The 12,978-nt window shown below is 40.6% G+C and overlaps 1 protein-coding gene across 3 annotated transcripts in view; it reads right to left on the bottom strand.

Moving 5' to 3' along the window:
- Positions 1-12,978, bottom strand: part of ptpn4a (protein tyrosine phosphatase non-receptor type 4a) — a 65,061-nt gene that overhangs the window by 5,969 nt on the left and 46,114 nt on the right. For 2 of the 3 annotated variants that reach the window (XM_026928204.3, XM_034304522.2), the window contains 10 exons: positions 10,958-11,092; positions 10,364-10,525; positions 7,089-7,242; positions 5,979-6,062; positions 5,825-5,881; positions 5,497-5,653; positions 3,523-3,689; positions 1,219-1,309; positions 1,077-1,138; positions 828-974 (listed from right to left, as the gene is read on the bottom strand). In XM_026928204.3, the coding sequence (XP_026784005.1) occupies positions 828-974; positions 1,077-1,138; positions 1,219-1,309; positions 3,523-3,689; positions 5,497-5,653; positions 5,825-5,881; positions 5,979-6,062; positions 7,089-7,242; positions 10,364-10,525; positions 10,958-11,092 (1,216 nt within the window). The remainder of the gene's footprint in view (positions 1-827; positions 975-1,076; positions 1,139-1,218; positions 1,310-3,522; positions 3,690-5,496; positions 5,654-5,824; positions 5,882-5,978; positions 6,063-7,088; positions 7,243-10,363; positions 10,526-10,957; positions 11,093-12,978) is intronic. The other variant, XM_026928205.3, reaches the window with a different exon arrangement.

Genomic DNA, 12,978 nt, shown 5'->3' with positions numbered 1-12,978 from the left:
TTCTCAATGTAACAAACTTGTGATTCACATAACAGCAAGCTGGCCATTTTGAATTTTAACAAAATCTTCTTCTCCTAGAAACTTTGCCTAACTGTTGTGAAATTTTAACTATCGTATTGTCAGAGCATGCTGAAAAACATATTTCTTAGATTTTTGAAATTTAATATTTCATCCATAACGCGTGAACAAATTTGATCATTAAATCACCAAACAGGAAGAGAGGCCACATCTCAGCAACGGCTTGACTAATTGCCATCAGATTTTGTATATCTCCATGGAAACAAGCACTGATGGTCTAAATGGCGTCTGGTCTCTGGACTCTGTCGGGTCGGGGCAGAAAGTGCTTGGCTCCTTAACCGCTGCTTGCAGCTATATTTGTTTGAGTTGACGTTGACATGAAGTAATTTGAAGCAATCACCATGTACGTACACCATATCACATTTTCCACTAATTACTGAATAATAATGAGTGGAAATTAATTAATAACAATGCCATAAGCCAGTGGTGTGAGCATTGCTGTCACAGACCCAAAACAGAATATACATACGGTCAAAAAAGAAAGATGTTTTGAAAAGCAGGAAAAAAAATAATGTATTCTTAAGAATAGTTTGTAGTTTTACTGTGACTGTATTTTGAATGTTATACTGAATGACAAACTATACTCGCGGTAAAAAGGTGAGTATAATCATAATATCTACGCCCTTTGTTTTATTCATTTTAACGGATTAAAAAAAACCCCACATTTTGAATATTAGGAGCAGAAATAAGACTGAGTGTGAACTGCGAACGACAGTGGACACATGAGAATGTGAGAATAACACACTCACCCGGCCTCTCTCCACCTGAGTGGTGAGCATGACCACCATGGAGGAGCCCTGCTCCCATGTCATCTGCCAGAAGTCAGTGCATGTATTGGGCAAGGGCCCTTGGCAGGCGATATATCGATTGATAATACTGGAAGCTGGAATTTCCATCTGAAAAATTTCCCAATGATAGAGACACTCAATAAACACTATAACATTTAATCCTGTAGATAACTGAATAATAAAAAACAAACAAACAAAAAAAAACCTCACATTGATGTAATTTGCGTTGATATAGTCATCTGTGCCCTTCAGTATGACCCGTGTGGCATCGTCTGAGGAAGACATTAAAGGCATGTGGTAAATATTAGTGTCCCAGCCATGTCAGAAACTGTCAGGATGCAATGATACTCACAAGGTGAGATGTCTCTGTAGCGGTTTTTTGAGATGTTCTGAGGTAACTTGGCACATGACATGGTCATTCCAGGCCTTTTACGGTAGAGTTGCTACAAAAAAAAAAAAAAAGTCAATCAGTGAAAATCTTTTAATCCCTACATAACCAGATGTGGTGGCACAGGAATACCCCAACCCGAGAGTGGAGTCATTTAACATGTGGAGCATTATATTTAACACTGTTACGTCTCAGGAGAGAACGACAGACATCATGTCCGACATGAGGCACCCTTACAGCTCGTTTAATCAATACCAAACACATGTTTCTGTTCAAGCTGGTAATCCTCTTACAGTATTCCAGACATGAAGAGATATAACTCTTTACAAGAAGAAAGAAGAAAATCTCAACATTATTAACTCAAAAAAATCTGCATATGACACTTGGAGCAGAGTTTTGTACACAGAAATAAACTAGCGCAGTCTTGCCAGGATGATATAACACAGTACATAGTGTTTTTACAAATCGCTTGAATAACACCCCTCATAGAAACCGTCAAGCAGCCAACTATCACTGTTGATCTGCTGCTCAAACCGTTTGAACGTCTGAGCTGCCTGGGACAGAGAAGCAAAGAAACAAACATCATTTTGATCACTTCCTAATCATCATTACCATTAAAGTTATTTATATGGTGTTACATCTGACACATCACTGTAGGCCTATTTAATCTTTATTTGGTCAAATGTTTTGGCCTTATTATTTTTTTTTTTTGTCTTTCTGCGACATCCCTAATAAATACACTTAACTGATGTTCACTTATGTATACTTATAGATTTTATTTCACATTAATGACCTCAAAATATTCTCTTGTTTACCATGACAGAGTGCGAGGGCGGTGCCTCAGTGCGTCTTTCAAGTGGGAGAATCAAGTCGAGGCAAGAGAAACAGCCAAAATATTTTCTGATGTGAGATGGAGGTAGGGGGCGGGGCTTCCAGAGGATATCAGTGATACTGTCACTCATTCCAGATTCATACGTCGTTTGGCTTATCTGCCGTTTTATGGTGTTTTTTTTTTTTGACATGCTTTTGAGTGATAATTTGTAGAAGCGTACTCTGATATTAAAAGGACGGAGCTACTCCGCAAAACAAGTGAAGGTTTCCAGATCTGTATTCTTTATTTGGCTGGAACAAGCTCGCTGTATGAACACACAATCAAACAGGAAGTGATATTAGAGTCTGTTTGATTAAAGACAGGAAGTAATAGGAAGTAGTTGTAGATATGGTCACATCCTGGGAAACGCCTTGTTGCTGTATGTTTACATAACCTCGAAGTGCTTTAAAGCTTAAAGTAACACTGAAAGCCTCTCATTGGTCTACAGTATTTACACTGTATAGATCATTACTGAAACACTGGCATTTTCCCCCAACTTAATATTGTTTCCTTTTACTTCCTGGAAACCCACCACTACTTTCAAATGGCTTTGGAAGTTTTTATATCTACAAGTTAGCCCCAATATTTCATGAGCAGCTTAATACTCAGAAAGAGAACGAAAAAACAGTTCCGAAAGAATTTCTACACACAGCAGAGTGAGGATGCTTGCCAAATTCAGCACTTAATCTGAACTCACACTGCAATGTAGTTTGCACAAATTGGAGCTTTACATTGAAACATGAGCAGAAGTTTAAAACGGTACTTTCTGAATCCAAACCACCACCTAGATCAGGGGTCTTCAACTAAAATTTGGTCCAGCTACACAAAATGCCTTGCGTACTTCACATACTTCACATACTTCTCTGTCCAATAAGCTTTCAATATGCTGTTTAGCCATCGAGAGTAAATCAAAAAAACAAACAAACAAAAAAAAAAAAAAAAAAAACAACGAAGTCTGTGAAAACACTTTCTACGAGTTGCCTTGAGGTAAATAATTTACATAAATTCATGAGAACACATCTGCTGCAGTATTTGAGCTGGTTCATGTTTTAAAAAAACATTCTTGCTGAACTATGGCCAGTTTTTTAAACGAGTTCATCGGTTCAGTTACAGCATTTTTGGAGTACTTGATTCAATCCTCTGAATACCTGGGCTGGGCCTGGCAGTAGACAGGCCCCTGATGTAGGTGACCATTAAACTTCACAGTTTCAAATATTTAAATTTAGAGCAGTTTCTTTCATAGCAGGAAAAACAGAGACCAAACTAAAGCTCAAACAGAATGCGCAGTAGTTAAAGAGCACCACAACCAAATACATCAGTGGTGCTAATCAATCAGTTTGCATAATGCTTTCATCCAGTGTCAGTGACATTAGTGACTACATCCCTTAAGGACTCACGTCAAACTGAGCGAGCAGAGCGCCACTGCTCAGGCCTTCTTTCAACTGCTGCATGGAGTCTCTCCAGGCATCCTGATCCAGCTCGGACGAGTCTGAGGGTGATTTGGCTGGGATGTACTGGAAATCAGGCTCCATCTCCAGCTTATCCTCCACCACATCATAGATTGCTAAAAAGGGGGAAAAAATAACACTAAGTTTAGACACACACACACACACACACACACACACATATATATATATATATATATACACACACACTTATTTCAGACTGTTATTTCAGTCACACTTGTACATTTTTACATTTTTTTTTAATAATGATTCAACAAAATAATCAAAAAGGAATTGCTCTAGAACCATTATGGAACAGTTGGCTCTGAGATAGACAAATTGATAATCTGCCAATTTTATTTATTTTATGGTCTCAAAATCAGAGTCAGTCTGGTATAAGTGGAGCAAGTACAGTGTTCTGATATTAAGGTACTTTGTGGAATTAAAGAGAACCATATAGTTCTTGTACAAGTTCCTGGTTTGTGTTTCCACCCCCTACAGACCCAAGACCATTAAGAAAAGTGGAATCAAACCACAACACATCCAACATTCCACAGAGTTAAAGCAACACTTCCGCATCAAAAAGCAAGTCTGGAAAATTAAATTGCTGTTCCTTACTACTTTTTAGCCCAAATTTGAAATTAATATAAATGTAGCGTTTAAAACAAGGTGCATGCACAATTACACAGCCTTTCGAGTCACATACTACTGTGACTATTCTGACTCTCCACTTATTAAGGAACTATTTCACTTTGCTGGTTGTGCTAGACTGCTGAAGCAAACTTTAGTAAGCTCGTTTTTGCTAAATACAAGTTCTAAAAAGCTACACAAGTGATTTAGTCACTCTGTGACTAATCCTCTTCTCCGTTCTTCATCCACAGATAAGTACCTACTCTGGTACTTTCAGGAACTAAAAAAAGCTCCTGAATACATGGCCCAGGAGCTAATATTGACCCTGGTTTCCCTGGTGGAAATGTGGCTAAAGATCCTGAAAAAGTTCCTGCAGCGGAATCATACCTATAAATATACACTGATCAGCCATAACATTAAAACCACCTGCCTAATATTGTGTAGGTCCCGCTTGTGCCGTCAAAACAGCTCTGACCCGTCAAGGCATGGACTCCGCAAGACTTCTGAAAGTGTGCTGTGATATCTGGCACCAAGACAGCAGCAGATCCTGTAAGTTGCAAGATGGGGCCTCCATGGATCAGACCTGTTTGTCCAGCACATCCATGGTCCAATTATGATGCTCATGTCCCCATTGTAGGTGCTTTTGGCAGCGGACAAGGGTCAGCATGGGCACTCTGACAGGTCTGCGGCTACGCAGCCCCATACAGAGTGTGCTCTGACTCCTTTCTATCATAGGCAGCATTAACTTTTTCTGCAATTTGTGCTACAGTAGCTCTTCCGTGGGATCGGACTAGACAGGCTAGCGTTTGCTCTCCCCCCGTGCATCAATGAGCCTTGGGCGCCCAGGACCCTGTCGCAGGTTCGCCGGTTGTCCTTCCTTGGACCACTTTTGGTAGGTGCTAACCACTGCATACCGGGAACACCCCACAAGACCTGCAGTTTTGGAGTTGCGGTGATCCAGTCATCCAGCCATCACGATTTGGCCGTTGTCAAGTCGCTCAGATCCTTACGCTTGCCTATTTTTCCTGCTTCCAAAATATCAACTTCGAGGACTGACTGTTCACTTGCTGACCCCTTGACAGGTGCCATTGTAACAAGATAACCAATGTTATTCACTGCATCTTTCAGTGGTTTTAATGTTATGGCAGATTGGTGTATATACCACAGATAGGCAGACAAAAGTGCATGTACCTATTAACTCTAGTGACAGTAAAAAAAATCCATTCCCAAAATCACTGTAACGTGGCCAAGCCTGACAGCTCTGGGGTAGTGCTGAAGTCTGAGTACAGTGCTCACCGTTGGGCCTGACCAGCAGGATGAGCTCCCCTGAGTGGCTTTCACAGCTGGCCTTGATGAACATGACCACCTGGTCGTGAGTGTGCTCAGAAATATCACGGCCATTTATCAGAACGACCTGATCACCCTCGTTCAGCCGGGGCACACACAGATCAGCCTGCGCAGAAGAAGAGAACGGATGAGTAATGCATGGACTTTGTGTACTTTGACATTAAGAGAAAAGAACTCATCATTCATCAGTGCTTTCTCAGTGTCCTAATATTAATAGCTTGATTTAGGAAGAGTAAAGCAGAAAGGTTTCTTCTTCTAAGCCACGATTAATACTTACTGATGTTCCTGGAGCCACCCGAGACACAATAACTGGCATCTTCTGATCACAGCCCCCCTAAAAGCATTAAATTAAATGGTAGGTGCATGAGATATCCATTACTCAAGAATTGTCACATTCCGTGTTTTTTCCCCCTGAAAGACAACAATCTTACCGTAACGTTGAATCCAAATCTGCCATTTTCATCGGGCTTCATCTTGATCAGGACAAGATTATCATGAGGAACAACCCCATTGAGCTGAAGGAAAGAAATGCAACTTCACACGAATGTTTCACACATCAACACATGAAGAAATACTTTACAGACACAATCTATTGGTACTAGTTTAAAATATAAAGCTTCCCTATTTTCACTGCCAAGCGACCATAACAAAACAAGGCCAAAGTGCAATAAGCAATTCTATACATGAGCAATAAAGCAATAAAAAATGCTTCTTTCACGTCCTGAGTCCTTTCTCTTTCAGTGAATTGGCTTTTTCGCCAGGCTAATTTTATTGTGTGTTTTCTAATTTTATTGAGTGTTTGACCACTGCTGAGAAAACAGTAAAGCATAGTTTCAGCGTATCAGTGTAGCAAGCCATCAAAAATCATGTTATGGCTAAACCACAGATGGGGGCACCTCTGCATTAATATTCAAATTTGTCCAAATACTACTATAACACTAACTAATTCTAATTACCTTTTTACCCTTATTTTCTCCTCAGTTTGGTCTCCCCAGTTTGATCCGTATTACCTCTCTCTCCCCTATCACAAGCCAGCTACTATCCAGTGAAGGTGGGGCAGCAGCAGCTACTAAAACGTGCTTCCTTTGAGACACCTGAAGCCAGCCACTGTATCTTTTCAAAATGAGCAGCATCACAGGGCAGCGTAACACACTCTGAGGAAAGTGCTGTCTTTCCTCTTCTGAGCTCACAGATGCCAACAACTAGCTAGTGTCTCTCCAAATGACAGGGGAGTGACAGCACAGTCGTAGTCTTGACTCTCAGCAACTTCAGGATTCGAGCTTGCCATCTCTCGATGATAGAACGAACGCTTTTCTGCATGTAATTAACCAAGAATGTCCAAAACGCTGAGTAACACCATCAGGAACTGATCTATACGATTTAACAGCCAAGCAAAGGGCTGGATGCCACTGGTCTAACACCCTCAGCTAATTAACAGCCCTTCCTAGGTTACAGTGGGTGTGTCAGAGTATGGAAAACACTACAATCTGCAGGGGGTTACTCCAGGATCAGGGTTGGTGTGCTACGTGTTTGTGACATACCGTTGTCTTGTCTGTTGCCATTGGGATATCGTACATCTCATTGACGTGGTTGTCCAGATCCTGCTGAGAGTGGGAGAGGATGAGCTGACTCAGGTTCTTCCTGGACTGCTTGGGTGGCAGTGCTGGGGGTGGCCCATCTACACCTTCTTGAGAGCTAATGGAAAAATAAACAGACAGAAAGAAATAGGTCAATACAATGCTTTGCAATCACTGTATGCGATTCATTAAAGAATACACACTAATGTTTTGAGTAAACACTGTTTTTTTTGTTAACAGTTCTGTCATGTCTTTACCATGTGCCAGCATTAAACCTGCTCAGCACCTTTCACTCCATTCAGTACACGTGAGTACATTCGCATCACAACGTAATGGCCCACTGAATTACACAACAAATTGTCACAGCTCTCTCTGCGTGTACTGTGTTTATGTTGAGGAACAGCTTCCATGAAGCCCAATGGCACAGGATGGGGTGACAAGAGCACAACCAATCTTGGCATATGTCTCGGTGCCAGCTGGCATCCAGGCTGAAGGCTATTGCCTTTGTGCCCTTCGGAAAGGCTCTTAACCCCAGTTGCTCTGGGAGACCATCTCTGCACCTTACTAATGTATGTCACTTTGGAGAAGGAAGCAGAATATGACAGGCATATTGGCTTTCTGAAGAGGTCAGAAACCATTTGCTCTGTGGCTGTGAGCAACCCTCAGGCCAGCAGTGTGAGTGTAGCAAACAGACTCCATGTTTATGGGTATCCATACACACACACAGATATAGGTTATGGGTTTCACATTAAGAGCATTCAGACAGTGTCGAAGCAGAAGCAATCAGCGCCTGAAGGCTTTAAATGCATAGCTAATGCTGTGTTCTCTAAGACATTTAATAATAATCATCTCTATACTCTCATTTATTAAAACGTTACACCATGTGGAAAAGCCCACTGGGGAAATTTTGGGGGAATTTTATATGAAGTTTATGGTTTACAACTGCAAATAACCTGTTAAAAAAATAAATATTTAAATGTTGTAAAATTAAATTAAAGTCTAATTGTGGAAAGTGGAAAGCAGGCAGTTGTGAGTTTAAAGCATTAGTGTATTTTATAGTCATGTTTCTTAAAGTGGGGTATATTGATTCTTGATAACAATATAGTGACTATATTTTATTTAATTTTTTTAAGTGACATGTCAATGGTGGAGATTACTGTCATCTAGTATGAAGGTTGTTGTGAATATTATTCAAATTTTGCTTTGAAGGAACTCAAATAATAATTCTGCCTGAAAGGCCAATCCTTGCACACACACGCACACACACATACACACACCCCCACTGCAAGAGTATGTCCAGTATGTAGATATGTATGGCTGAGTGACCAGGCAGAGCTGCTGGCTGTCGCTGTGATGTGTACCCACTGTGAGAGCAGGTGGTTATGTCATCCTTTGGAGTAGCGAGCGAGAGAGGAGTGAAGGATCAGTCAGCAGTGGTTCTGCTGAACGCTTCAGCTGAGCCAGCCTTCCTGCATGCTTCTGTGCTGCTTGCCTTTAGGAATGTTCAGAACGAGTTGTTTGGCTAATTCCAGATAGAACTCTGTTCAAAGCCTTGCATGGGTTTGCTGTCATGTCACACCAGTATACAAAACCTTCAACAATTTTTATAGTCCTATTGTTACTAACCAATCGGTATAAAAGAACTAATACGCATAAAATACCCTAAAGCTTTCAGACAGCCTCTTGCCTTGAAGCACTCTGATGGCTTTATCCATTGAAAAGGGGCCACTGTGTAAAATAAACAGATTTTCACAGCCACAGAAGCCAGTCGTGTCTTGCGCCAGCTTAAGAGTGACGGACACAAAGGAGAGAGGTAAGGAGGGGTTAAGGGGGATTTATTTCACTATTCAGCTTGATCAGTGTGCAAAAACAACCACATGGCAGGAAAATATCTGCCAAGGTCATTAGGTTTAAGTATATAGCAATGCCACTCAATGGAGCACAAAAGGAGCACGGCCTGTTTTCCACAAACCAAAGCAATACACCGGCACTCTGAAAACAGTAAACACTTTTTACAGCTCATCTCACTGCATTCGCCTTCCATTTGAGACTGTTTAATCACAGTGACAGAGTGCGTGAACCGTAATTGCAAGCCACAGATGCAACAAAACAGAGGCTCTTCGCAATAGTAAAAACAGAGACGGAGAAGTAGTGGCGTAGAATTAAGCTTCTCTTCTGACCACAAGGGCTGTGTTGGCTTTAGGCAATTTTTGTTTTCCACGTTCAAACACAAAACTGCTAACCTTTCAAACTCCAAACCACCATTTGAGCCAGAAGCGTGTGACCTTTGGGATTTCCACATCTTGAAATGGAGTCTTCGTGTGAAATAACCAGACAATCCCTTAAAAAAAACTGATGTTGGTACTAAAGTTTGGTAATTTCAGACTTCCATCTGTAAACATTTCATAGCTGTTCCTAGAAAGGCTCCAGTGCTTCTCTCCCTCAAACAATTGTCTGTACTCTGTAGGACTTCACTTGACTGCACTTAACCCATTATCTGTTCAGTCTGAATAAATAATGGGTTCTAAACAGATACAAATACAAATAAGAGGCGCACTATTCATGTTTTTTTCCTTCTTCTGCTTTTTTCTTTTAAGCTTGCCCTGGTTAACACTAGAGGTGTGCATCAGGCAAAAAAGTCACATGAGCTAGAGGATTTTACTTTCAAGTGCTCAGTTATGAAGCTTGTGGTAGGAACAAGTAATCAGATATGAAGTTTGCAGGACAAAAAAAGAACACATTCATTAATAAAAATGTGATGTATTTAGCATTCATTCATTCATCCTTAGTAACTGCCTGGTCAGGGTTATGGTGGTTTCAATTAGGCTACTAGTTTGTTTGGATTTTGAGAAAACAGAACCAACTAAATTTCTTAGAAAATATTGCAAGCAGGTACAAACAAAAATAATAAAAGTGTGAGGAGCATTACAAAAACAGTCCCATGCACATCTCTAGTTGAGATAAATTATGAACTGAAGTGATATACAGTAGCATAATGATAAGAGTTCATTTATTAAAAAAAAAAAAAAAAATCCTTCTGGTCTGGCCCAATAAATATAGATACATATGTTATTCTGTTACACCCCTATTATATCCTAGATTCTAAGCAACAAAACTGTAACTGTTATACAGTTGGCTAATCTAAACGTCAGTCAGAATATATTGTGGCTCATCTTGTTCACGCTATGTGGAATTCAAAAAGCTGTGGTACTGTGTTCCTGAATGGCGAGGGCACTCACGGTGTGGAGTTGAGGCTGATGCTGTTGGCTTGCGTGGATGAGGCTGATTTGTGGTTGGTGAATGCAGGCAGGCTGGGCGAAGCGTGAATCATATGCTCCACTAAATGTCCCATGGAAGATGGCCGCTGCCGGGGCCCCTCTTGCACAAACAGTGAATTCCTACTGTGGGGATACAAAACATGTTGATTTTTAACCTTCTTTAATTCACTTAAGTAATGTTAGTAGATAGCCAAACAAGCTTTAGGTCCCAGCAAGAGTGGAGTAGCTGGGAATGAAAAACCAGCGCTTTTCATTCTTTATTAAATTCATGGCTTTGTATTTCAATAAATTTTATCTCTTCTGAAACCTCTCCTTGAATGCTGTAGAACATAGCTAAAGTTTTGGTAGAGTTTATCCACAAGTGTAACACATTAAATATCACAGCTTGTCTTTTTTCCCCTGAACAATTCAGTGGTTCAGACTAGCAACGCCAGCACCACTGAGACACAATGGGATTTGGCGTGAAAGTTCCTTATTTCTCCACTAAATTCCCTTACAAAATTTGACAGTAGCATCTGCAGAATGTTCAGGATTCTCATGTTTAGATATACTCACTGGTTGGGGGTCCCAGGAGGAGAACGGGTGGGTAGGCTCCTGGTCTCCAGCCTCTCCTCAGACTCAGAGTTCCTGCTCACTGTCTCCCAGTCAGTCACACCCATCAACTTCCTAGCCAGAGGCTTGCTGGGAGATCTGGGTGAACAGCAAACATATGCAATAAAGCAGAGAAAATAATAATTGTGCTATATAGAGGCAAAGGTCAGCTGAAGAATACTGAATGGTGAGTGCCAAAAGGAAAATATAGAGTGTAAAAGCAACACCTTTGTAGTGGACCTGGTTATAAAAAAAAAAAAAAAAAAAAGCTGGAAGATAGATAGGAGAGCTGGATCTTCATTTGCTGCCAAAGTTCAACCAAAGCAGATTCCAGATCTAAGCAAGTCTTTCTATTCTATTATGTGATATTGTGTACATCTTTTTTTCCCCCTAAATAAATGCATAAATGTCATGTGTGGGATATCAGAATGCCATGCTTATCTTGTAAAGTTAATATGTTTAAAACACTGCATTTTTATCATTTAAATATTTAACAACTGAGACCCAGCTGGACTTGTCACATTATAACCATTTCTATAGAACACTAACTCCAGGAAATGTGTTTCATTCCAGGAGTTTGAGGATACAAAGTTCAGATACAAAAGGACACAGCGAAATTTTCAGTGCCAAAGTACTAGATGCTTAAAATCACAACATATGCCAAATACTTGAATATGCCCATTTGAAATCCAAACAGTTTAAAAATTACCCACAGTACATGCATACTAGTTGGACTTCTGTGTCCTCTTAGAAAAATTAAATGAGGCAACAATATTTACTGTTCTGCAAAGAAAATCAATGTGTGTGAATTAAGGTCAAATGATTGCATTCATGGTTTTCACTGCCTACCGCCTACTACTATATTTACACTCACTGAGCACTTTATTAGGAACACCTGTACACCTACTCATTCATGCAATTATCTAAATCGTGTAGCAGCAGTGCAATGCATAAATTTTTATATTTTTATAACTGCTGATCTCCTGGGATTTTCATGCACAACAGTCTCTAGAGTTTACTCAGAATGGCGCAATAAATAAAAAAATATCTGCTGTTCTGCGGATGGAAACACGTTGTTGATGAGAGAGGTCAACGAAGAATGAACAGACTGGTTTGAGCTGACAGAAAGGCTACAGTAACTCAGATAACCACTCTGTACAATTGTGGTGAGCAGAAAAGCATCTCAGAATGCACAACACATCAAACCTTTAGTCAGATGGGCTACAACAGCAGAAGACCACATGGGGTTCCACTTCTGTCAGCCAATAACAGAAAAATGAGGCTGCAGTGGGCACAGGCTCACCAAAACTGGATTACTGCTGAGGCACACAGATGGTAGAGTCAGAATTTGGCACCAACAGCATGAATCCATGGACCCAACCTGCCTTGTGTCAACAGTCCAGGCTGGTGGGGGTGGTGTAATGGCGTGGGGAATGTTTTCTTGACACACTTTGGGTCTGTAAATACCAATCTATCATCGCTTGAATGCCACAGCCTATCTGAGTATTGTTAATGACCATGTGCATCCCTTCATGGCCACAATTTACCCATCTTCTAATGGCTACTTCTAGCATGATAATGCACCATGTCACAAAGCAAAAGTCGTCTCAAACTGGTTTCATGAACATGACAATGAATACAGTGTTCTTCAGTGACCTTCCCAGTCACTGGATCTGAATCCAGTAGAACTCCTTTGGGATGTGGTAGAACGGGAGATTCACTGCATGAAAGTGCACCTGAAAAATCTGCAGGAACTGCGTGATGCAATCATATCAACATGGACCAGAATCTCAAAGGAATGTTCCCAACATCTTGTGGAATCCATGCCATGAAGAATTGAGGCTGTTTTGAGAGCAAAGGGAGCCTACCCAGTATTAGTGTAGTGTTCCTAATAAAGTGCTCTGTGAGTGTATTTACTCTATCATTAAAAATACTCCTCTGCTGGACAAAGGCATTCCAACACAAAGCTTTGACTCAATGTGAAG

The sequence above is a fragment of the Pangasianodon hypophthalmus genome, chromosome 5 (assembly GCF_027358585.1).
Source record: "Pangasianodon hypophthalmus isolate fPanHyp1 chromosome 5, fPanHyp1.pri, whole genome shotgun sequence".
Classification (NCBI taxonomy): domain Eukaryota; kingdom Metazoa; phylum Chordata; class Actinopteri; order Siluriformes; family Pangasiidae; genus Pangasianodon; species Pangasianodon hypophthalmus.
Note: the sequence above shows the minus strand (reverse complement) of the source record. Positions and strands in the feature narration are given on the sequence as shown.